At 41.1% G+C, this 23,706-nt stretch overlaps 1 protein-coding gene across 3 annotated transcripts in view; it reads left to right on the top strand.

Moving 5' to 3' along the window:
* BABAM2 (BRISC and BRCA1 A complex member 2) overlaps positions 1 to 23,706 on the top strand; it is a 168,304-nt gene that overhangs the window by 132,951 nt on the left and 11,647 nt on the right. For all 3 annotated transcript variants that reach the window (XM_062637037.1, XM_062637039.1, XM_062637038.1), the window contains one exon: positions 15,456 to 15,609. In XM_062637037.1, coding sequence (XP_062493021.1) covers positions 15,456 to 15,609 — 154 coding nt within the window. The remainder of the gene's footprint in view (positions 1 to 15,455; positions 15,610 to 23,706) is intronic.

The raw sequence follows: 23,706 nt of genomic DNA, 5'->3' as shown, positions 1-23,706 counted from the left end.
GGTTTTGCTTCATTAAGCAGTATTTCGAGGGATAGAGAATGTTGGAAGCTGCTAACATTTGTATGCTAAGTTTGTGGAGGATCTCAGACTTGGGTGAAGCTGGTGGGAACACTCGCTACCACTGACCTTGGCTTAACTGTAAGGGGTTTCAGGTTCTTTGTTGGGTAATGCCGGTGACACACAAGGTCCAAAGTACTGGTCATGTAAAAGCTAAAGTTTAATTATTGAGGTTTCTGTCTATGGAAGTGCCAATTGAAATAGCTTTTGTCCACCCTCTTACCTGTCTGTGCAGTTACGTGGTTACCTTTGTCAGAGAACAGATCAGAAATAGGCAATATGTCAACAAGAAGTTTTTTACACAGGAGAGAGAAGCAAGCAAGGGGCCTAAAGGATTATTTGGGTAATAGAAGTTTATACCAGTGAGTATCAGGCTTTGGGCAGACACCCACTTCTGGAGTCAGGGCTGTTTTGATGAAAGTCATAAGTACCAGCTTCTGATGCATTACTCTTTGGTACTGCTATGTGCACGTTTGTCAGCAAAGCAATTTGTGCCCCTGCAATCAGCTTACATTGTTTGAATTGATGGCCTGATCTAAACGATGGATGCTCGCTCACATAAACCTCTGTTGGATCTGGATGAGCACATCCATCCACAGCCTCAGAAAGCAGCTTGGAAAATAGCAAGACACAAAGAATTTTTGGTAGCCATGGTTGTCAGATGGGCTTTGGAAGAAGGGGAAGGAGGGAAATAGGACAAACTGGGGAAAGAGCATTGGTATCTGGGAAGACAAGCTTACACTGCTATGAAAAGAAAGTGGTTTAGTAGTGTTCGGAGTAAGAGGAACATTTGCCTGCTCACTGCAAATAAATAAAATTGCATTGAAGAAGTAATTCACTCCACCAGTTCCCTCTCCAAGCAGAAATAGCTCATTAGGCTCTGTGTATTGTTTCAATAATTCAGTAGAGCAACAATAATCCTTAGAATGTAGGTAAATGTGAATTTTTCAAGCACCTGGTATAGTTTAAGGTGTTACCTTTCCTTTAAAGGAGATTACCCCAGCTCTGGAAAGTCAACTGAACACAGTGAATGAGCATTTGTCAGCCCCTTCATCTGTTCCTCCAGCAGCTGTTTAAATAAGTTAGACTTTGTAAATAGCTAGCAAGGAGGTTTGGTAAAGTCTTAAACAGAAGATTTTTCCTACATGAACATGTGTCTGATTGCTTAGTGTTTGCTATTTGGGATTAGGAGAATTTATGTGAGAAGGCAATAGTATTTTCTTCACCTATGATTGTATTTAGTGTTCTTTTTTAGATTGCATCTGCAGATTCTTATTTGAAAAGCCACGTGCCTCTTTGTCGTGGTTTAAACCCAGTCAGGTAATTCGTTCACTCACTTCCCCCCCCTTTCTTGCCCTCCCCCTGCTCTCGGAGGGACGGAGAGGAGAATCGAAAAGAATGCAACTCCCACGGGTTGAGATAAGAACAGTTTAGTAACTAAGGTATAACACAAATCACTACTGCTACCACCAATGATAACGATGATAAAGGAAATAACAAGGGAAGAGAATACATCATCTCACCACCAGCCGACCGATAACTCGCCCCCCAAGCCCGACCAAGCTCTGACCGATACCTCCTCCAACCCTGCAGTCTCCCGGCCCTTCCGGCTAACTCCCAGTTACATCCTGGGCATGACGTGCTGTGGTATGGAATACCTCTTTGGTCAGTTTGGATCAGGTGTCCTGTCTCTGCTTCCTCCTGGCTTCCCCTCCTCCCTGGCAGAGCATGAGGCTCACAAAGTCCTTGGCCAAACCTAAACATCACTATCAGCTCTGTTCCCAAGCTGAAAGTCAAAACACTGCACTGCACCAGCTACCAAGAAGGGGAAAAATGACTGCTACTGCTGAACCCAGGACATTATCCACCCCTTATTCCATACCATTCACGTCATGCTCAGATCCCACATTTTCAATACACCCATCACTCCACTCTTATCTAAGTGCATGGACTATAAAGCTATATCCCTATAAAGCTGCTGAGTCCATCTGGTCCATAATGTCAGGCTCCATCTCTTGTAACAGTCTTCCAGAGCAGGAGAGACTGTGTGCAGTGTTCACACTCGTGAATAACCTGGGCAATAGTGTCCATTGCTAAGTCCACCCCTCGATCATGAGTCCATGTCTGTGTTGCATCTCTGCTCTGATGGCCTGAAGTGCCATGGGCTGACCAGACTCAAAATAATTCACTGTCCCCTTAAGCACTTTCTGCAGCTTGCTGCTGGGGATTCCATACAGCTGCCTTCCATCTCCGACGCTTCCAAAGCACTGGAGGGGCCCAGTGGACTAGATACTTGCCCATACTGTCCCACACACCCTGCCACTCATGACTCTCCAGCCTTGGGGAAAATCTCTTGGTCCCCCTATATTGTCGTCTAACCCCAGACAAGACCCAAACCTGACTCTGCTTAACTTTTGAGATCAGACAAAATGGTTGTGGGTAGAACACAGCCTGTGTGTGTGCCAACATGCTGATCCCCATCACAATCAGCAGGCAGGTCCCAAGGACACCCAAAGGCCATTCAAAACCTTCAGAACTCTCAGTTGATGCTGCTGTACTTGTCACTGGGGCTGGTGCAGCTGCTGTTCTTGCCGGCTCTCCCACCGCCAGCTTCTCTTTTCCTGAGTCCAGCTCTTCCTCCTCTGCCTTGCTGGGAAATGCTGCGTGGTCTCCTGCATCCTCCTGGGGCTCGGCGGGCGGCTTCCGGGGGATGCTCTCGGCCGTCGCGGGGCTGGGCTCGGCCGCGGGGCTCGGCTCCTCCGCGGGGCTCGGCTCGGCCGCGGGGCTCGGCTCCTCCGCCGCCTGCTCCCGCTGCTCGGCAGCCGCTTCCTTCTGCTCCTCGACCGCCCCGACCTCCTCCACCGGCAGCCGTCCCCTCGCGGCCTCCGGCCCCGCTCCCGCCGCCGCCTGGTCCCCGGGGCCGCTCTCCCGGGCCGGTTCGGCTGCCGCCGGCTCCCGGGGCCGCTCCCCCTCGGCTCCCCGCAGCCTCACGAAGATGGAGAGTAGGGTGAGGGCCAGGACGGTGAAGAGCAGCCGGACGGCCAGGTACAAGTCCACGGCCACGTCCGTCCCACCCTGCTGCTGGAGCCCACCCGTGTTACAAGCCATTGCCATAAAGCACAGTGAGACAAGAACCTTAGCCCAGGCCCCATACTTGATAAACACTAACACAGCAAATACCGGCTCTACGTAAGTTACAACATTCTGAAGCTGCGAGATCAAGCAAAACAACTCTGAGAGCCAATAAATCAGCATTGTGACGAGTGACTATTAATCCAGTCAGATCTGTCGTTATCTCAACCCTTCGTGCCCCACGTTGGGCGCCAAAAAGAACTGTCGTGGCTTAAACCCAGTCAGGTAATTCGTTCACTCACTTCCCCCCCCTTTCTTGCCCTCCCCCTGCTCTCGGAGGGACGGAGAGGAGAATCGAAAAGAATGCAACTCCCACGGGTTGAGATAAGAACAGTTTAGTAACTAAGGTATAACACAAATCACTACTGCTACCACCAATGATAACGATGATAAAGGAAATAACAAGGGAAGAGAATACATCATCTCACCACCAGCCGACCGATAACTCGCCCCCCAAGCCCGACCAAGCTCTGACCGATACCTCCTCCAACCCTGCAGTCTCCCAGCCCTTCCGGCTAACTCCCAGTTACATCCTGGGCATGACGTGCTGTGGTATGGAATACCTCTTTGGTCAGTTTGGGTCAGGTGTCCTGTCTCTGCTTCCTCCTGGCTTCCCCTCCTCCCTGGCAGAGCATGAGGCTCACAAAGTCCTTGGCCAAACCTAAACATCACTATCAGCTCTGTTCCCAAGCTGAAAGTCAAAACACTGCACTGCACCAGCTACCAAGAAGGGGAAAAATGACTGCTACTGCTGAACCCAGGACACTCTTGCTAATTCCATGGTCAGAGAAACAAATTATTTCTTAAATATTTTTATTATCCAAGCAATTTGGATCCTAGAACATGAGACTGTTTCATGTTATTCCTGTAAATACTTCAGTAAACCTTTATCTGCCTGTAGTTTTGGTCATAGATCCCTCTGTTATATAGGAGCTATAGATCTTGTTAAGTGTAAGCATGAGGAGTAGCTAGTGTTTGTTGGTTTGATATGGTATTTAATGCAGTTGGATACGTTCAGTGATTCCTGTGTGCTACTGGAGCATGGATAACATTTGAGTGGGGTTGGTAGCTTTGGAGATGTATATTTTTCAGTTTTCTGTTATGTAAGACTCAGTAGCAAATCTTTTGGAAGCTGAAAAGAAGTTCACCTTCAAGAGTTTCTCATCTTCATCAATATGAGTGTCTCGCAGTGATTACAATTAACAGTTAAAGTTCCAGGGGAAAAAAATCTTTGGAGGAAAAGAAGGTTGCGTTCCCTGCTTCAGGGAAGTTATTCTCATTATGAAAGAGAAGTCTCTTCAACAGACAGTATGGAATAATAAACTGCTGTCTGCCCAAGTCATTCCCTAAAAAAGGGCCAGTTGTTGAGTGGAATATTTATATTAGATTGCTTGGGTGAGCTTTTATCTAATGAGGTGTTTTGGCTTCCTTATGCAGTGCTTTTATTTTATTCTTCTATTTTATTATTATTTCACTGTTCCTTAAATGGAAACGGGAATTTATGACTCTCTGAGGGAGAAGGAAAAAGAGAACTCATGACAGGGTGCATAACAAGGTATAGGAGAATGGAGCAATGTCTGGTAGTGTCAGGAGAGCAGGGTAGTTCAGCAGAACTTTCAGAAGTCTAGTATGAGAAGAACCATGCTGATCAAAAGAGTTGTTATAAGGTGTCATTTTGTTCTTAAGTGAGTAACTAGAGATTAATAAAGCCCCAGTGATGTAGAATTGGCTGGCAGAAGTCAAAAACCATTTGGATCTTGTGGTTGGGAGTTACTTTTTGACTGTTTAGCAAGCAGGGAAGTGTCTCTCATGAAGTGGCCTTTTCCTCTGACTCCCCCAGTAGTTTTAGTCAGTACCATGTGTTTCTTTGAATGTGATCTTGAAAGTTCCTGAGCACATGTCATTGTGCCTGCAGCAGCATATACCCTGAGCAGTTGGGGTCTCCTCAACACGTTGTACATTGTTTTAATCGCCACAGAACAAGGCATTCTCTGGCATTTCCTGTGTAGTGAGGTGTGTACCGCTTAACTGAAGTCGACGAAAGCTGCAGACGTCGCAGTGCTGCAGTGGATCGGGCAGTGTGATGGAGAAGTAGCTTGAGTCACAGGCAGAGGGTACAGCACTTAACCAAGCATAGGCAGGGTCTAATCCCAGGACTGAACTGCAGCATTTGGAAAATAAATTAGCTTTTTGCTGATCATTTTTCTCTGTTGCATATTTTTCTCCTTTATTTCTAAGGAACACTGCCAACTAGATTGTTTGAAATTTCCATTGTAAACTGATAGTTTTATTTTTGTCAATAAGAGTATATGAGACAATATATATTCTTTGAATCCATCATGGATATTTACTTGTACTTGAGCTGAGTGAGATTTTCCTTATTTAGGTATTCATAATGGATGCAAGTGAACCTGAAAAGGGGTGTTTTCTATTCCTGTTTTTCTGTTTCTGTGTGTTCATTTTGTAACCGTGTCACTCAGTATAAACTACTTCTGGGTTTGTATTCATAATTCTGCTCAAAAAGGGAGAATGGACACCGGGCAATTCATAAAACTTGGTATGAACAGCAGTAAACAGGAAACAACTGTTGTGATGGGAATTAGGTTTTACAAGGATTTTATGATGGCCTGACGTGGGTGGACTGGCAAACTATTTCAAAGTGTCACTTTGCTGTGGATTTTAACTTCATAATTTCTGAGAAACACATATATTTGCCCTTCATTTGAAACCATAGTACCGAGCTGTAGACATTAATTGATGTTCTTCCAGGAACTACGAGCACTGTAACAAATGGACTGAAAGGCTTTGTGGTAACTTCTTCTAAAATGGCACTTTTCAGAACAGCCAACTTGTTGCTTTTCCTTATCTAATAGATATATCTAGAGTACTGCTGCGTGCCCGAGTAAGTGACAGATAACTAACAAATTCTCAGAAAAGATGCCTGAGATAGGGAAGCGATACAATCCTATTTTATCCACTCGAGTTTTGAAAAAACAGAATAGGGTCGCAGGATGTCACTGACAGAGTTGGGACTTGACTGCAGATTGTGGTACTTCTTCTTGTGACTACACATTCTGATGTTGTCTTACATGGCATTCACAGATAGGTGAGAAATACATTAAAGGTGTGAGATATGGCAAGTTGAAAATTGCCCACAGTAGCAAGTAGAAGGCAAATATTTTGCTTTCAGTCTGGAAAGGAGATTATGAGCATGGGTTTCACATGGATCAGTCCTGGGTTCAATACGAGGCACTGCTTTCAGAAAAAAAACAGGATGATACAGAACACCACAGGAATTTCTGGAAATAAGAGCTGCACCAAGAGATTTTCTGAATTCTTTTTCCCTGTCTCCCTCTTCTTTCTACCAAATGACCGTCTCTTTGTCACCAAAGTAAACTTTTTTCTAGCGATCCATATGTAACACAGCAATGGCACACAAATGCGATGGCTGCGTGCCTTTTATGAGGTATGTAAATATAATTTATTCTTTAATAATAAGAGATACAGCTTAGTTTAGAGGTGGAATCGGTTACAAAGACACTATAACGTTAAAATGATGGAAGGAAGGAGGGGGTGCTTAAGCTTCTTTTCTGTTTCCTTTGTCCCCAGTTCCCCTGCCCCATTCAGCATCAGTCCCTCATTATCACTAGTCTCCCTTTTTGCTATTGCTGCTCCTGTAACAGCCCACCTTGTTGTCCATCATGCCCCTTGCCAGATTCGTTCCAGGTGAACTTTGACATTCCCAGCCTGGTCTCTGCATGCTCAGAGAGTGTCCACATCTCATGTGCTTCCTTTTTATATTTGAGTTCCTTTTTATATTTGAGGTTTCTTCTTTGTCAGAAGCATCTTGTTCATCCATGTAGGCCTCTTGCTACTATAGCTTCAGTTTCTGCTCATTAAGATGGACCATTTTTGTGCTTGGAGGAGGTGATCATGGACCCCCCTTCTCTCCACGGCCATTATCCCATAGGATTCTTCTATGGGAGGAACAAGAACCCTGAACAGACCAAAGTTTGCTCCCTGGATCTTAGGGCTGTGATCCTGCTATTTGTCTTTCTTCATCCTTGAATGGAGTATTCACAAGAGAGCACCAAAAAATGCCTGGTAGTCTAGAAAGAACGCCTTAATAAGAATACATTCCCAGAGTTAATTCTTTAGGTCATGAAGAGGTGATAGAAGACTAAGCCTTTAGATCTGTGAAAGGTGGTATCAAGAGCAGAAGTGATAAACTGTATTATTCAGGAGTGGGAAGAAGCAATGGGCCTATACTGCAGTAAATAGATTTCCATTTAGCTTTAAAAGTATCTGGAGTGGCATAGCTGGCTAGTTGGGTCAGGCAGGATTACGCTCTGTTGTGATTTGAAAACCATAAGCTCTCATGGAGCAGAGCGTGAAAGAACGGAATAGCATGTGTGTCAGCAGAGGGTCCTCTTGACCTGCGGGATAATGTCACGCTGGTCACAGATGACAGTGAAATAAATCAATTTACGTTCAAATCCCAGGCAGCATTTAAAACCAGAAAAAGAACTTGTTTGAAAGCCTCGCAAGCTTAATAAAGTGTCAATGAGAGAAGCTAATGTTTTTGCACAGCTGCTTTTTGGGTGAAAACATGCTTTAGAATTCTTTCTGTGCTGCTGAAAGTAATGTAAAACTTCCTAGTGTTTAGCACTGTCTCTCTATTAAGAAAGCAGAGGACAAGTTTTTGCCTTTTCTCCACCTGTAGCATGCAGTGGTCACCAGCCTGTGACAAGAACAGGCACAGCTTGGTCTTTATGCCTGTAACAACTGCATTTAAAGCATAAGCTTCAAGCAATTGAGATGGATAAGAGACAGCTTTTAGTAGCATCAATCTCATCAGCACTTAGAGAAGTTACTATAGAAACTGTTACAGCAGAAACAATAAAAGGAAATAAAAGCGGAAGGGGGAGGGAATGAAGATCTTTGAGAATGTGAAGTAAAAATAAAGCAAAATAGATGTCAGTAGCTGTAGCTTGTAAGGTAAAAATAAAAAGCCTGTCTCTCAACTAAAAACAATCCTGGTTGCAGGAACTGGAGAAGGAAAGGAGCTGTGAGGCCCTTTCTCTGGGCTCGCTGGACGATTATGAGAGATTCCATGGCATGTTTTTAGGAGGTAGTCCAGTCTTGCTGTGAAAGGCTGAAGAAGTATGACACAGTTGAGATGGGTGATGGCACCCCAAAGCAAGAAGACATTATAAAGCAGTTTTGGAGTTAAGTTGCAACACTTCCTCATGGTCTTTGACTGCATAGCTGGAAACAGAAGAATATCTTGATTTGATCTGTTATTAGTTCCTCCTCAAGACTAAGCAAAGAATTAGATACTCTGTCTGCAGCACATGACTTTAACTTAAGGAATTTAAACTGGTTTTTGGCACTTTTTTTTAAAATGCCATTTTGCATGAAGGCTGAGGTACTTAACAAGAAAAATGCAGGTTATGATAAAGACCTGGGACCACAGGATATTTCTACAACAGTATCACCTGCCTACGTTAAAGGAAAATTAAAACAATAATAATCATAAATCTGGTTGCCATTGGTGCCTAGACTATATCGTAGTCCCTATTATCAGTGGAATAAGAACCACAAAGTAGATACAGCAGTGTCATGCAGTCCTCTTCAAATAAAACTGGGTTACGTACTTTATATTAAAAGAAATAAAAGAAAACTAAGTCATAAATTTATTCTAGTCTCATTGACATCCACAAGTAAGCAGATCTACTCTCTGTAATGTGTTGGGATAATTATTGTTTCCATTCTTCAGAAATAGTACTGGGCTTTAAGGAGAGGGACGTGGGCTTCCTGATGGACATAGAGTTGTCCATGAGCCAGTAGAAGTGTGCCCTTGTGGCCAAGAAGGCCAATGGTATCCTGGGCTGCATTAGGAAGAGCACTGCCAAGCAGGTCAAGGGACGTGATCCTCCCTCTCTGCTCAGCCCTGGTGAGGCCTCATCTGGGGGACTGGGTTCCCCAGTAAAGAGAGACACAGAGCTCCTGGATCGTCTCCAGTGAAGGGCTACTAGAATGATTAAGTCCCACAGTCATGCCATTGATATGTTATTTGTCATCTTGCTCTCTCATTCTCGCAAGACTACATCATCACGCGCCAAAGCAAGATAGCTGTGGCATTTAGTAATTCTGTGTGTTTAGAGCCAAACTCGCCCTTTCAGTTTTTGCCAGTAGAATGTAGGGTAAAGGCCTTCAGCCACGTACAAGTCAAGGAAGCATTCACTAGGCAAAATAGCCTGAAATCCTACCCTGCAGAGATTTGTACTAGCCACTACAGTCCCCAAAATACCTGTGGCTGAATCTGTTCAGGTTTCTCAGCAGGTAGAGTGGTCAGTCTGATTCCTGAAAGGCCTCCTGTACTGGAATTTCTGTGTAAAAAACTGAAGATTGCTGGTTTTCCTTGAAGATAGATGAAGATTTCTGATCCATCATCCAGGCTGTCTGGAACAGCTTTCCCATAGGAGAAGTTATGTCAGAAAATCTAGACATTTTCATTTTAAAACAGAGCTTGATAGGTGTGTCAGGAACATTATATATAATATGCTGTGTTACCACTAAGTTGCATTGTAAATTCATATGAGTCTTACCCACGTGAGCACATCAGGAAAACTGGAGAGCTCCGAGTTCAAGGAACTTTTCAGTTTGAGGCAGTGCATTCGAATCCACAAGCTGTTTTTCCCAGCACTGTGAGCTCAGCTGTAAGTAAAGCAGAGAGAATGTGAGATTCAGTGAACCAAAAAAAGAACAAGGGAAAAGATGAAGAATATATACTAATAAGAAACAGTTCTCAAGTCTGGAATATGTGTTTCCTGTTTCCATTAGTTTGCTTCATCAGAAGTACTTGAATGCACAGGCAGTCCTGGCCGAAGCTGGGTGATACATAAAGAGTGGGAAGGAGTAGAAGGAGTTGTGTTTTGGCTATATAAAAGATAGTCTACTATTAAATCTCAGAAGAATTGGGTTCTACAGGCATCAGTACACATGTTGACTGTCCTTTCCTTGTTCTGTTGCTCCTGATCTGGAATCCCTAGGTAGCCTCTCAACTCGTGAAGTTGCTGTGAAACAATTTTAAAACTATATCAATATTTTTTTTCAATTCAATATATTTGATTTATCATCATCTGTTATGATTATTAGAATCATCTCATTGCAAAGCTCATGAAGAAATGAATGCATATTTAACCAGAGCAAGGCTTTGGTGTTGTGCATTAAATAAACGCAGAGGAGTAGAGTCTGTCTGGTGGGGCAAACCAGAACAGTGACCCATTTGGCCACCTCTGTCCAGCCTAGGCACAGAACTGGAAAGAATACTGAGTGTGTTACCCTGTGTTTGAAGGCTGCTCCGTAAAGCAAGCAGAGATTGAATTAAGGTTATGCAGGCCATGAAAACTTGTAGGAGTCTCACCAGTAAAATAGCCAGATCGGCTAGTGTTTATGAGGGTATAAGAAATGATAGGTGCAGTTAACTGCAGCAGATTCAAGCATCCAGGAGGTTAATAAGATAACCCGTATAGTCTCATCCAAGCATTAAAATGGTGTGTAACAGTCAGTGAGTAAATGTTGACTTCTGTGAAAACAAATATCTAGATTTACCCAGTGCCATCCAAAGGATAAATAAACCTTTTCTGTAGAACAGGGGAACAGTATATGGAAAATTTTCTCAGTATTACCATCTAAGTACATTGAAATGTTTGTATGGTCAGCATGCATTTCAGCCATGGGTTTGTTTTCCCTTCTCTTCTCTCCAGTACTTAAAGGCAGGGAGGGGAGCGCTGTGGTAACCCTGTCTTTTTTCTTCTGAGCATTTTTAGCTTCAGAAACCCTGTGGCTGCACTGGTGTATGCTTTTGCATGTTTTCGCTTTTATCCCTTCCACATTTCATACCCTCTTTAAAAAGCTATAAAACTAGATGCTAAAGATATTGTTTTGAAGTTAATAAGACTGTCAAAATCAACTCTGTGGTTGTTGACATAAGCTTAACAAACATGTAACCTGTTCCAGATCTCAGATGGTTGTTCTTTAAGAAAATGAACAATTAAACCTTACTGATTCATTGCACAGATTTTTAGTTATTAATGAATCAGGATTTTGGCTTTAAGATGACTGTGTTTTGAATATATGTATGCATTAAATGCTAAGTCAAGAGAAGCAAATTTATGTGTTACTTCTCGGTAGTTTCTTACGTTTCCAAAAGAGAGCAACTTCAACTATTTATAAACTGTAATTAAGTTTCTTTACAACATGACTCATTCTCAACAAGCAAGTCCTTTTTCTTTTGCTTTCTTATGAACTGTGTGGGAAAATTAGGGTTCAATCACCAAAGAATTTACTCAATGCTTAATTACCCAAAGCAGCCCTCCGAGTTCTGCTCATGTAGAGCTTTCATAAAGATGTGATTTTCCCCACATTATGGCTTTCTAAAACTTGACTTTTAAAAAATGATCTGTAAATTGTAACACAAGAGAAAGCAGTATTTTACTATGGTACTGGCTTCTTCCTCCAGTCTGCTTCTTTAAGCTCCTCTTATGTTAACAGTGTGATGCTTAGAAAAGCCAAAGTAAGAAATCATCAGGATTAAACTACTTTGGGCATGGAACTAAATTGGAAACCTTTACTTTCCTGCATGAGCTAATTGTTTAAATTTTCCAAAGGAAATGTTTCTATTTCTGTGAGAGAAGGGGTAAATGGGACTTCCTCTGACATAACTTTCATTTTAAATCTGAGCTTGACAGCAAGATTTTTACCTTCATAACCAAATATTACTTCTTAACTGCATGACTTGTATAAGCCTGCGAGTTGCAGTGACTCACTTACGTAGATGAAGTTATTTTTAGGGAGATAATTTGCACTGTTTTAAAGAGGAAAAAGAAGAGAGAGAGTCCTACTAAAAGCTAGATACCTCATTATAGTTTACAGAGCTCGTGAACCCAGCATCCGAGCAAAAGATGACTAAGCAAGGGGTCTATTGGTACTTTCAGGAATTTACAGACATGACTCATCTGCTTATTTTCTGCAGACATACCACCAGGGTACTTTATGAGTCAGCTGTTATTTGGAAATAGTACTTTTATTCAACATGAACACATTTTTTTTTAGTTCTTAGGTAACTAGCATGCCAAACCAAAGCAGGCTCTTATAGTTTGTCTTGTTCAGGTGCTGATTTACAAAAGCAGTGCATTGGTTTTAACTGTGATACGTTTTTCATGACAAAGTGTAAATGTTGTCTGGGATGTAATTATGATAACGCTTCCTTTGCCACCTTATCCATTGCATGAAGGGAGATCTGATTTGATACTAATGTTGAGAGTCAGATTGCCTATACTACCAAGTAAAAAGAAACATTATCAACCTGCATGACTGTGAGCAGGATGTGACCTTTTATCACCTTGCTGGTGTTCACTACTACTGGTATTTGTTTATTTATCATATACAGTAAAATGTTGCACCCCAAATCCAGGCATTCTGTGCCCTCACAGTGTCAATGGATGGGCACCCACTGCAACGGAAGTGAGTTCTTGCCTTCCCTTCCTACTGCTGAAATAATAGCTGGCTACCTTGAGATATGTATAACACTTTACAACTCAAGGCTGTTTCCTGTTTACTGGTCTTTTAGGTGTGGTTGTGTTCCAGAATTAGGGACAGGTTTTTTTACTTGGTCTGGACTCATCTCACACCTTGCATTAAGGAAACACTTGGGTTAGAAAAATGGGAGTGGGGCAGTTTGGGACGATACTGCTGTTGGCCAGATGTGGGATGCACAATTATAAATCCCGTTTGATTATCTGATTTAACAGTTTCTATTGTAAGTTATTCCTGAAAATTCCTAGACAGGGTTTGGTTAATAGAAGAAGAAAATGTTTTCTATTTTGGTGGTACCTTTGTTGGAAGAATATCTTTATGAAAGAGAGGCTTCTTGTAACAAATGGAAGCATCTCTGTAGCGAAAGCAATGTCTTGATTATCCATTTAAGCAGTGTTTCTAGTGCTAGATACTTTCTCCTAAGTGCAAACCTGTAGCTTTAGGTAACAGGAAGAAAACTGCTACTTCTCGCACCTGTTATGTATACAGAGGTTTTCAAAGGAAAGCTAATGGAACTTAGGAATTCGCAAGTAAAATGTGAAGTGTAAAGACTAAACTATTACTCAAGTGTCTTGCTAAGGTTTGTTATTCCTTTCACACAGTGACAGAATCCACAAGTATGCAGAGTAGTTTACTGTTAAGGAGTTGGTACTTAAGGCAAAAGATGCTCTAGAGGAGCAGAATTTAAGCACTCGGAGCAGAAGTATATTTATAACATTAAAATGGAGAGCCTGTTTTCTTGCTTCATACTCTTTTCCTTGGTGAAGTCCTTCACAGGCTGCAGCATGCACATCTGCGAGGGGAGGAGAGAACTTGCTGATAAATGGCCTTGATGCACCAATGTTTTTCATGGCTGTCATTTAATAATCATGTTATAAAGAGGAATTGGACAGAGCAATCTTTGAATCTAACCTTTGCTACAGCAGTGATCTGCCCTCAAATTAGCAGAACTCTGCCCATGTCGTTACCGCTTAAGTATCTGCTGGAAGCTGCTGTGTGAGCTGAGTCACCAGAACTCCGGGAGTTAGCACGTGTAGCTCAGACTGGGTCATGAACTGAGCAAACACTGTTGTCCACAGTGATTTGTTGTATTTTGAGACTACAGCTGAGTCTCAGTGTTCAAAGACACTCAGTTTTGTGTCCTTCGTGGCTACAAATGGTTTTACTCATAGAGCTTGGAGGGTAATTTAGGAGCAAGGGAGCTGTGGTGTGTCTGATGTGCATCCAAGTATTTCAGGTGTGATTAGAAGACACTAAAAAGTTAGGAAACTAACAGAATGACAGCGTGGTATTTGGAAAAATAAAACCTATCTTACACCAATGGCTCAGTCTGTGAGCAGAGATTTCAGAGGAAGTGCTGGAATCTCTGCTCCATGAAGCATTTAAAAGTGGAAAATACAGCACATTACCAAGTGTACTGGAGGGGAGATCCTGTTGTGCCTGAGGATGGTCTTAGTCCTGTAATGTTCCTTTCACTTCAAATTCTGTTTGTGCTGATTTTGCCACCTGCTTTGATTCCTACTTCAACTGTTACAACCTGTTCAGGAGTCCTTCCTTCTCTTGAAAAAGGACTGAAGTGACAGAGAGAATACCAAGAACCCAGGCTAATATGGATTAATTATAGTCCTATTAATTGATTTGACTCATCGCTACACCAATAGGAATTTATGTAAGATTTACAGGGAGATACTATTCCATAGCAGTGCTCTTTCATCGTGCAGAATTAAAGAACCGGGATTTGAAAGATAACAAAAGTGAAGTCTACACCTTTAAAGAAATGCACATTTTTGTTGATTTTGGGGTTAGATTAGCCATTTAATGTAAGTAATTCGAGTATGTTGTCAGGAATCAGTTTAACTGCAGATTTCTGAAGCTGAAGTAAAATTAGAGCAAGCAAATCTGAACTATAAATCTAGCAATTAAAAGATTAAGAAACAGTTTCTGACTATATTATTAACTGTTTCAGACTATTGTTCTGCCAGACCTGGCTGATCATGAGACAGTGATAAGCAAAGGGAACTAAGAGGTTCTGATTTTTATTTTTAGCGAGGTATTTTGGGTATTAGTGACTTTGCAGTGTGTTTTTGGCTTTGTGGGTTGGGTTTTTTTGTCTAGCAGATGACAGCACGTGGAGATCTTTTCCAACTCATGTGACTGAATGTTTCTACATCCTTTATCAAATCATTTAACCGCTTTAGGTCTCAGATAGCTGTAAAATGAGAATGATGATGTCCATGGGGGCACCAAAATGAATAGGCTAAAGCAGATGAAGTGGAATCTCTTTCTTGAATGGAAAGCACAAACAGAAAGTATTTTGTGAATTTTCAAAAAGGGAGAATTTCACCGTAAAGGAAAATAACTGTGTTATATTTTTTGATAACAAAATAATCATGGTGTAAACATTATGATTAACATAGAAATACTCTAGCTAAACGTTATTTAACTACGTACTTTACAGAAGCATTTTGATAGAACAAAGTGATGTGTTGGAAACATTACTTATATGAAATACAGAAGTGTATTTTAATTATCAATCCTTTTCTCTCACCTTTAAATCAATAGAAAGGAATTCTATATTCCCAATTAAAAAAAAAAAAAGAGGAAAACAAAATGAAGTGGTGAATTTTTATGACTATTTTTTTCTTTTCCTTTTTGTATTTCAGTTGACCTTCCCCTATACTTTCCTCGAGATCAACCAACCCTAACATTTCAGTCTGTCTACCACTTCACTAACAGTGGCCAGCTGTATTCCCAGGCCCAGAAGAATTACCCTTACAGCCCCCGCTGGGATGGCAATGAAATGGCCAAGAGAGCAAAGTAAGTCTGATTGCTGTTTCCTACTAAGGATTCCATGTGTTGCATGTTTTTCTGCCAGTAGAAGTTTAGTGGATTTAACTGTGCATTTCCAGCATTACAAAAGCTGAACTTGTTTTTGTTCACTGATAGTTCTCTATCTGATGAGTATAGACATACTTTATTAATCATGCATGTTACATTAGTGTCAGAGGACTGATCAAAAGAAGATTCTTTCTGATAGGCATTGTATAGGCACAGAGTGGTGACAGTCGCTGCTCCAAAGAGCTTCCAGGGTAAGCAGACAAGGTAGCCCCCAGCAGGAGTAATCTGCATGGTAGCAGTCAGTCAAGGTAACTGCATGGTTTTGTGTGGGTGTTGGGGCGACCCTGAAGGGAAGCATGTGAGATGGAGAAAGCAAGGAAGAAAAACCTGAAAGGTATAGAATTAGGCTGTAATAAAAAGGCAGAGAAGAACAGGAGGAGGTAGAGCAAACCACCCATCTGGCATAGGAGGCAGTCCTATTAGAACATGAGAAAGTTATCTGAAGGTGTGACTGTCTCTTTCTTTGCTGCTTTTTCTGTTGGCTAGAAACAGAGAATCTCTGACTCCTTCCTCGTCAGTTTTTCTGCAAGCCCTTATTTCAGGCTGGGGAGACACTACTTCAGTCTGAGCATCTCCGTTAGTTAAAGATGACAGTACAGCCTCCCCAGAGTGGCTCTATCGCAAGGGCAAGCTGCCACGGGCAGTGGTGCCCCTTTCATATACTAGGTAAGATTTTACCTGAGTGGAGCAGTATGGGCAACAGCCTTGCTGCAATATTTCAATTTTCCAAAGTGTAAAAATGTTAGAGCAGCAAGAGATTTAAACAGGCTGGTTATCAGTTATTCAGCATGTAAAGGCATCAAACTGCATAAAGAACAAGGCATATTGGGATGAGTGTTCTGAATGACAATCAGAAGATTAAATTAAATTAGCAAGGATGCGTAAATAAGAGTCAAATGAAAATTGTTCAAGCTGAGTAAATCAAATGAATGGCATGGACAGAGACTGTAATTTGGAAATGATGGAAGGGAACAACAACTGACTGAAGCATTTGCAGATTTTATATATTTAAATTTTATGGAGAACATCAAGTAACATTTGATTTTTGGATTTTGATCCATTGTAATAGAGTTTTTTCCCTTGTATTTGGTTTTGCTGCCATACTGTCGAGGAGAGCCATTTTTTGATCAAATGTGATTTGAATTTTGTGGACTCATTTCTTTTCTCTAGCAGAATATTGGGAGTATTTTGTTAAGAAAAAAAAAATGGAAGCATTGCTGTGGCTTGTTTTATAACTGTACTACAAAATGCACTTCTTCCGCAGCTGGAGGCTTACAAGTACCTATGTGCTGTCTGCTAAGTGCATTCATTTCTGAGTGGGTGTCTATAAGTGGACTTCTCTGCCCTGCACTTGAAATTCAGAAGTATTGTAACAGTTCCTTTAAAAAGCGCTAAGTATGTACACTTACTATCACATGTGCGTTTTGTGAGGTTATTCACTCCTCTCTTTGAGCCTTCGCATTTAAGTTTTACACTGGATACGTAATATGAGAAAGATGATGAGAAGCGGGGGAAGAAAGTATGCTGCAGTGTCTGAAATAACTATCATTGAGCTGCAGAGACAGAGAAGCTGCTCTAGTTAAAAGCGCTTTGCTTGCAGGAACGAGTAGTGATTCCTCAGTAGGTACCATAAATAAATCTGTATCAAGAAAAGTATGATGTTACAATACGTGTGAGCATATTTTAGGATGGATCTTTAACACAATTGAGCACCTTATGTAAACAGTGCCTAAAATATTTGCTAGGGCTTCTTAGAATAGTGTGTTTCAACACATCCAAATAATTTTTCACTCTGTTTTTACCATAGCCACATTATGGACCAAGAATATAGGAATATATATAGACAAGGATACGGGAACATATATACGGAAGTATTCTAATTAAATGTATTACTTCAAGCACCACGTCAAAACATCCCAAATAAAAACAGAAAAGGAGGATACATGATTTAGCCTCCAGAAGCAATGTAATTCTGCTCAGCTGAAGGAAATTTAACCCTGGGCAAATCAGAGACAGCTTGTTTGTGTTTCTGAATACTGTCCATTAGGTTTTGCTTTTATGGAGTCTTTTTCCTTAGCCAAATGGTCCCCCAAGTACTTGGCATCCTTTGAGACAAAACAGCTCTGTTTATCTTTCTGGCCCTACTGTTCTAGGGCCACAGGGTCTCCCACTTGACATTCTGGTATCTGACCACATTCTCTGCCCTTGTTCTGAGACGCTTGGTGGATCACTCTGCATCTTCCTCAATGTAGCTTAAGACACCTTCAAGGATGGCTTTTACTTGCTTTTGCACCAAGTGGGTTCACTAGCTCTTCAGTCGTATATTGAATGAAGACTGTATACCACATTGCTCACAGGTATAGAAGCACCACCAGCTTTGAAATTACACCAGTCAGCAATTTCCTTGTCCTCAATTTTGGCAAGCCCTGCGTCTGTTTTCAGCAGCTCGACGCAGTCTGCTTATTCATAGGCAGAGCTGTCATAAGTTCATGCCAAAGGGACTTTGACTCTGTGCCCAGCCTTCTCCCAGGGTTGTTGGGTTTTTTTCCCAACCAGGTGAGCCCATTTAATGCCTTCAACTCAGGGCTAAACTTGAAAGTCTTGGTATCCTTGCTTATCTTTGTGGCCCCCAGCAGAGGTAGGCATCTCTTTTGAAGCTGGGACTTCACCCTTTGCTGTAGCCTTGAGACAATCAGTAGTAACTGTAAGGAGGAGCAAAATTACCCCCCTAAAATGCATATATATATATATATAAGTAGATTGTATGCATTCACACTTAGACCTCGATTTAAGAGGCAAGTTCTCAAATCAGAGTATCAGTTTAGGAGGAACTTCTTCATTCACAGGGAAAAACTGCTCATGTTCTTGATGGAAAGATTGGACCAATTTATGCCTGTCTGATAAAGTCCATGAAATCGAGTTTCTCTTTCTCTGTGTCCTTTTCCAGCAGCTTTTAAAATCACCTGGCTCCTTTGATGCCCAATGACTTAGATTCCTCACTGAGAGATAGCATCTGGTAACTGAAGCTTGCTATTGTCTTAGCCCAGGGATTGCCCTCTGGCTTGATTTAATTCTAAGGGACAAATCAAGGCCTGATTAAACAGTGTGATTCCAAATGCCTCCAGATTGCTCGTTTCTCAGCTAAATGCAAAATTTTAACCTGTTCCTCCAGCCAGGAGCAGGGAAGCCAAAGACATCACCGTTTTCTTACAAGCTGCTGAGATTCTGTTTCCTCTCAGTTCACATCTCAAGCTTTGCCTGTCTTAGGTAATTTATTTATATATCTGTGGCCTCCTGTGTCAGCAGCTTCTCCAAAAGATATGGTCCTAAAGTACAATAGCAAGCCTAAGAAAATACAGTAAATTATGGAAAGTTAGCAGCCTTGTTTGTGGTGTACGTGTGAAGTAAAACATCTCTGTGTGGTTTCCATGGGAAAGCTCTCTTGTTTTTTGCTTAAATAAGCATTCAAGGGTACATAAATGGATTCTTTAATGAACATGCAGACTCCAAGCCTGGGATTTTATGAAGGAATACAGTAAATAAAGCTTGTTTGTTTATACAAATTCAATTCAGTTCTTAGATGCCCAATTTCTGTCTGACCCAGTGCTGCTCTGTAGACTTGGGTTATACTCCGGGCAAGTTGACTCAGTTTACTCTTTTATCCTACATAAATCCTCCTGCTCTTCATTAAAAATAGCAGGATCACAATAAAAAGTTGTTCTGAGGGTTCATATTCTTTCTTTCAAGGGGGCTGATAAAGCTGGTTTCTGGGTAAGTGTTGTCCCTGGCCACTCACTGGTGTTTGCTGGATGTTCATTTTACATATCCCTCAGGGCTCTGCAAGAGTGAAAGCTTAAAAGGGCTCTTAGTGCTCAACTGTATATTGGCTGTTTGTTCTGCCATAAGGTCTTAAGATTATGTGCAGACACATCTTGTGGAGCTACGTGTGTATCACCAGCGTGGCTGCAGCTATGGCTTGTGGTCAGCATAAGCATGCTATGATTAGGAAGTGTCAGGCTGGTGCTGTAGCGTTTTCAGCCTCATCAATACCTGTTCCTTGAGTATCATCAAATTGGAAGATGGCTATTGTGTGAAGATGCTAGTTGCTATTTGGCTGAAGTGGTTGCTTTAAGCTCTTATGTTCCCTGGCAAGGAAAGGAAATGCGTTTTTTTGGTCTAATAAAAGGATATTTGGGAAAAAAAGAGAGTGGGACACAATTGTTGCGTTGCTGTTAAGACAAACTCAGCTGGAATATGTCAAACACTTGCTCTTGTATTCAGTAAATTTTGAGTGCCCTAGCGATTTTTTAATTTTATTTTGACATTAGCCAGTTTTTCAACTCCTACATTTTTTATTAAGTCAAAATTCTTTCACATTTTACTACATTTTAAATTCTCTTAAAGTAAGAGGTTTCTCTATTTCCGTGAAGCCTTTGTTTTCCATCTATACTACTTTGAATCTCGCTATACAGTTTACATGTAAACATTGCACCTTTTTTATAATCGTCTCTCCTTGATAGGTGTAATTAGGGTAATAAATCATTTGTCATTATTTGGTTTGTATTTCAGTATTTTTCCTGCTTACACATAAAAGTAGCAAATTGTATTTGCATGTGTTATGTGATTTTCATGCACATTAAGCATCTCTAAAGAGTAGATTTCCAAAAACTAACTTGTTTGCATTTGCATATGCTCACTCATAGAGCTTTTCTCCTGACTGTCTTTGGCTCTGTTGTGCATTATCTTAAACTTCAAAAGAAATTGAGGAGAAATTGTAGAGTAAGGAACAGGAGCAGGAGACACAGGAACAGCACCCTGCCATAGCCATGTGTGTTAGGGCGTTTGCAAGGCTCAGAGGATGGTTTTGGGGAAGAGCAGCAGGATAGGTACAAACTAAGGGCTGAGGTGCTGAGTTAGGTCACTTGTTTAGCTCACTGGTCTTCGATAGTTGCATATCAGAAACTGAACAAAAGTGATTTCCTTGCCTGAAGCAGTTGGTGGGCTCTTTCTCAGAACACAAAAGGGCCAATACGCTGTGACAGCCGTAACAAGAAGAGAAGTGGCGACCAGCCGTGTGAAGCTTACAAAGGAGTTAATTTGATTTTATAGACGATTAAATCAAAACTGATTTTCTGTGGGCGTGTCAGCTGACCAGAATTTTATGTGAAAAGTAGAAAGGCAAATAGGGAAAAAAGTGATGTTTAGTTAAAATACTCAAGGATTGCATTTGTCCTGGTAGCATGGTCTGCAGTTGATTTATCACCAAACCTTAATAACAGAATTGTTTTGATTGTAACACGTAAGAGGCAAAGTAGATACAGCTTTTCATTAGAATTTTCCCTATTAGTTCATTTTTACATTGTTCCTCTGCATACACTACACAATGCAGTCCATACACGTGATGGTTGCACTGCTTGAGTCATATTTTTCACATACTTTTCTTTAAATGTCTCCTTGGATAATTAAGCCTGACTCTTAAGTTATGGTATGTTAGTTTCTGACAGGTGCCTGCCAGGGATCTTCAGTGCTGTCATGCATTACGTGGATTTCAGCCAAGACAGAAGGGCCTGGATATTTGTTTCTGGTCACTTCTCATTAAAGCTTTGACTGTGGGAAAAGAAAAGCAGCTATTTAAAGACGAGGAGTATAACTGCTATAGGAAGTGCATAGAAATAAATCTGTTAGGAAACTAGTTTTTCTGTGTTTTTATATAGACATCATGTATATGTGTGAACTGTACATATGTGCATTCCGATATATAGTAAATATTCTTTCTGCAAAAAAGGATTCTCTCATATATTGATAAGAGAAATGCACTGAAGAGATTGGAAGACTTGGCTTGGTATAAGTGTAATATAATAGCACTTTGCTGGAAGACAACTGCTTTGTAGGAATTAAAGGCTGGAATTTCATGTAGGTGGTTCTTAGATAACCATGGTTAGGTGGTGATCCAGAAATACTATGATAATCTGCCTGATTTGGCTTCATTAGAGAGCTCCGTTATGTATTTATAAAGCTGATAGATCTATATTAGAGCATGGAATTATAGTTAGGAGCTGATGCAAAAAAAACGTCTTCCCTTGCTTGAGAGAAAACAGTAGACAGAAATACGTGGTTTTGGAAGGAGCTGAAGTTTAACAGCCCAGATAAATACTGATGCTTGATCAACTGCAAAATAAACAGCCCAGTAAAAATAGTAGGGGGGCTCCATGGTCTTGTCTTTAGGGTAATATTCGTAATTGCTCTGTTAAATACAAAGAATGATCATAACTAGGTCAAACTCAACACTCATTTAACCCTCTATCATGGCTCTGTTAATAGGTAGTAGCCAGTAGTGGAAGAGCACAGCAGAGCATGTAGTCATATTTTCATGGCATGTTCTACCATCTTCAAGGAATTATATATCCAGAATTGGTGCTGTTTCTATTGGTTTCTGTTCAATAGCTCTACCTAGCTTTCCTCCTGGTTGATTGCTTTTTGAACCCACATCATAACATCACAAAGTTCTGTAGCAAGGGACTGCACAGAAAATGTGTGATGTGAAGAACAAGCTTTGTTGGCTTTTTGCATTCCTGCCTCCTGCTAGCTCCAGTTGTTACCCTCTAGCTCTTGTATGAAAAGGCAGCAAATTAATCCACTGGTCCCCTTCATAACCTTTGTGATTTTATGAAGCTCTTCACATCTCTTCTATCACCTTTCCTCCTGCTCTGCTCAGGCCTGCTGCAGAACCATTTGTATTTATGAATGCCCTTGTCCCACTTCTTTATCCCTTTACTATTTCTGCCATATTCTTTCTGAGGCTGGGAACTGCATGTTACTCATGATACAGTCACTGTGCATTTATATGGTGGATATATCATATGGACAGTTTAACAGATACTGTCAGGTTTGTTCTTTATTCCAGTTCTAATAACATCTGATTTGGTTTTCCACATATGGCTGAAGGTTACGCCGACATTTTAGCACAAAGATCTCCTTACTATCTGTTTTTCAGAGCCTGCATTTTTTGTGTATGTAAAATTAAGTCTTTTTCCTCACATATCTCCCTTTCATGTTTGTCAATATTGACTTTTCACCTGGTATCTTATCTCCCAGTCTCCCTGTGCAGTTCAGAACCATCTGCAGTTCCTCATAATTGTGCCTCAGTTTTCCTTCTGTTACTGAATTGTTAGCATTAGCAAACCTTGCTATCTTCTTGTGCTCATTTTTGCAGGTCATGTAGTAATATGTTGAACAGCACAGGTCAAAACGCCCATTTCTGTGCAGTTCTCAGGTGACTTCACCCTAACAGTACTCATCACGCATTCCTATCTATTTTTTCCTTATCTTGACCTGCTATTTGTCCACTCATGGGTCTTTTCTCTTGCTGTGGTAATTCAGTTTTTTAAAAGCCTTTGAAAAAGCTTCCCAAATGCCTGTAGGAAAGTTGAGCACTGTGTGTCACTTGAATCTTTCTTGTCCACATGGTTTTGGTATGTTAAGAAAATAAGACATTTATGAAGCAGAAGTTTGATTCCTAGCCAATATATCATATTTACTCGAGTCCACTAATGCTGGGCTTTTTATACATGTATGCTTTCTTACAGCAGGCTCTACCAATTTGGAAGGTACAGACATGAGATTTACTGGTCCACGGTTCTCTCTATCCTCCCAGAACTTTTTTAACTTGACATCACACTTCCCTGATACCAAGCTGTTCTAAGCAGGAGGTTACAAGCTATAGAAGAGTCTAACTTTCTCACACTTGAGTTTCTCTAGAACTCAGGTGTGAATGTACTATGGGCCTGCTGATTTGCTTGTGTGTGTTTTGTTGGTTTGTTCGTTAACTTTTTGGCTGACATTTCGGTGTGAATCAGATCTTTTGGTACTTCCCTTATAAAGCAGGGCTCCGGTACAGCAGCTTCAAGTGCCTCCACAGTGAACTTGGATACAAAAATCCTCTCAGTTATTCCTTGTGACTTTATTTCTTCTGAGCATTCTTTGTACTTTTTGACTGGCTTTTGTACCGTTTGACAA

This window comes from Pezoporus occidentalis, unplaced genomic scaffold (genome assembly GCF_034315485.1).
Source record: "Pezoporus occidentalis ecotype Australia unplaced genomic scaffold, CSIRO_AGI_Poc_V1 ctg50, whole genome shotgun sequence".
Taxonomy (NCBI): Eukaryota; Metazoa; Chordata; class Aves; order Psittaciformes; family Psittacidae; genus Pezoporus; species Pezoporus occidentalis.
Note: the sequence above shows the minus strand (reverse complement) of the source record. Positions and strands in the feature narration are given on the sequence as shown.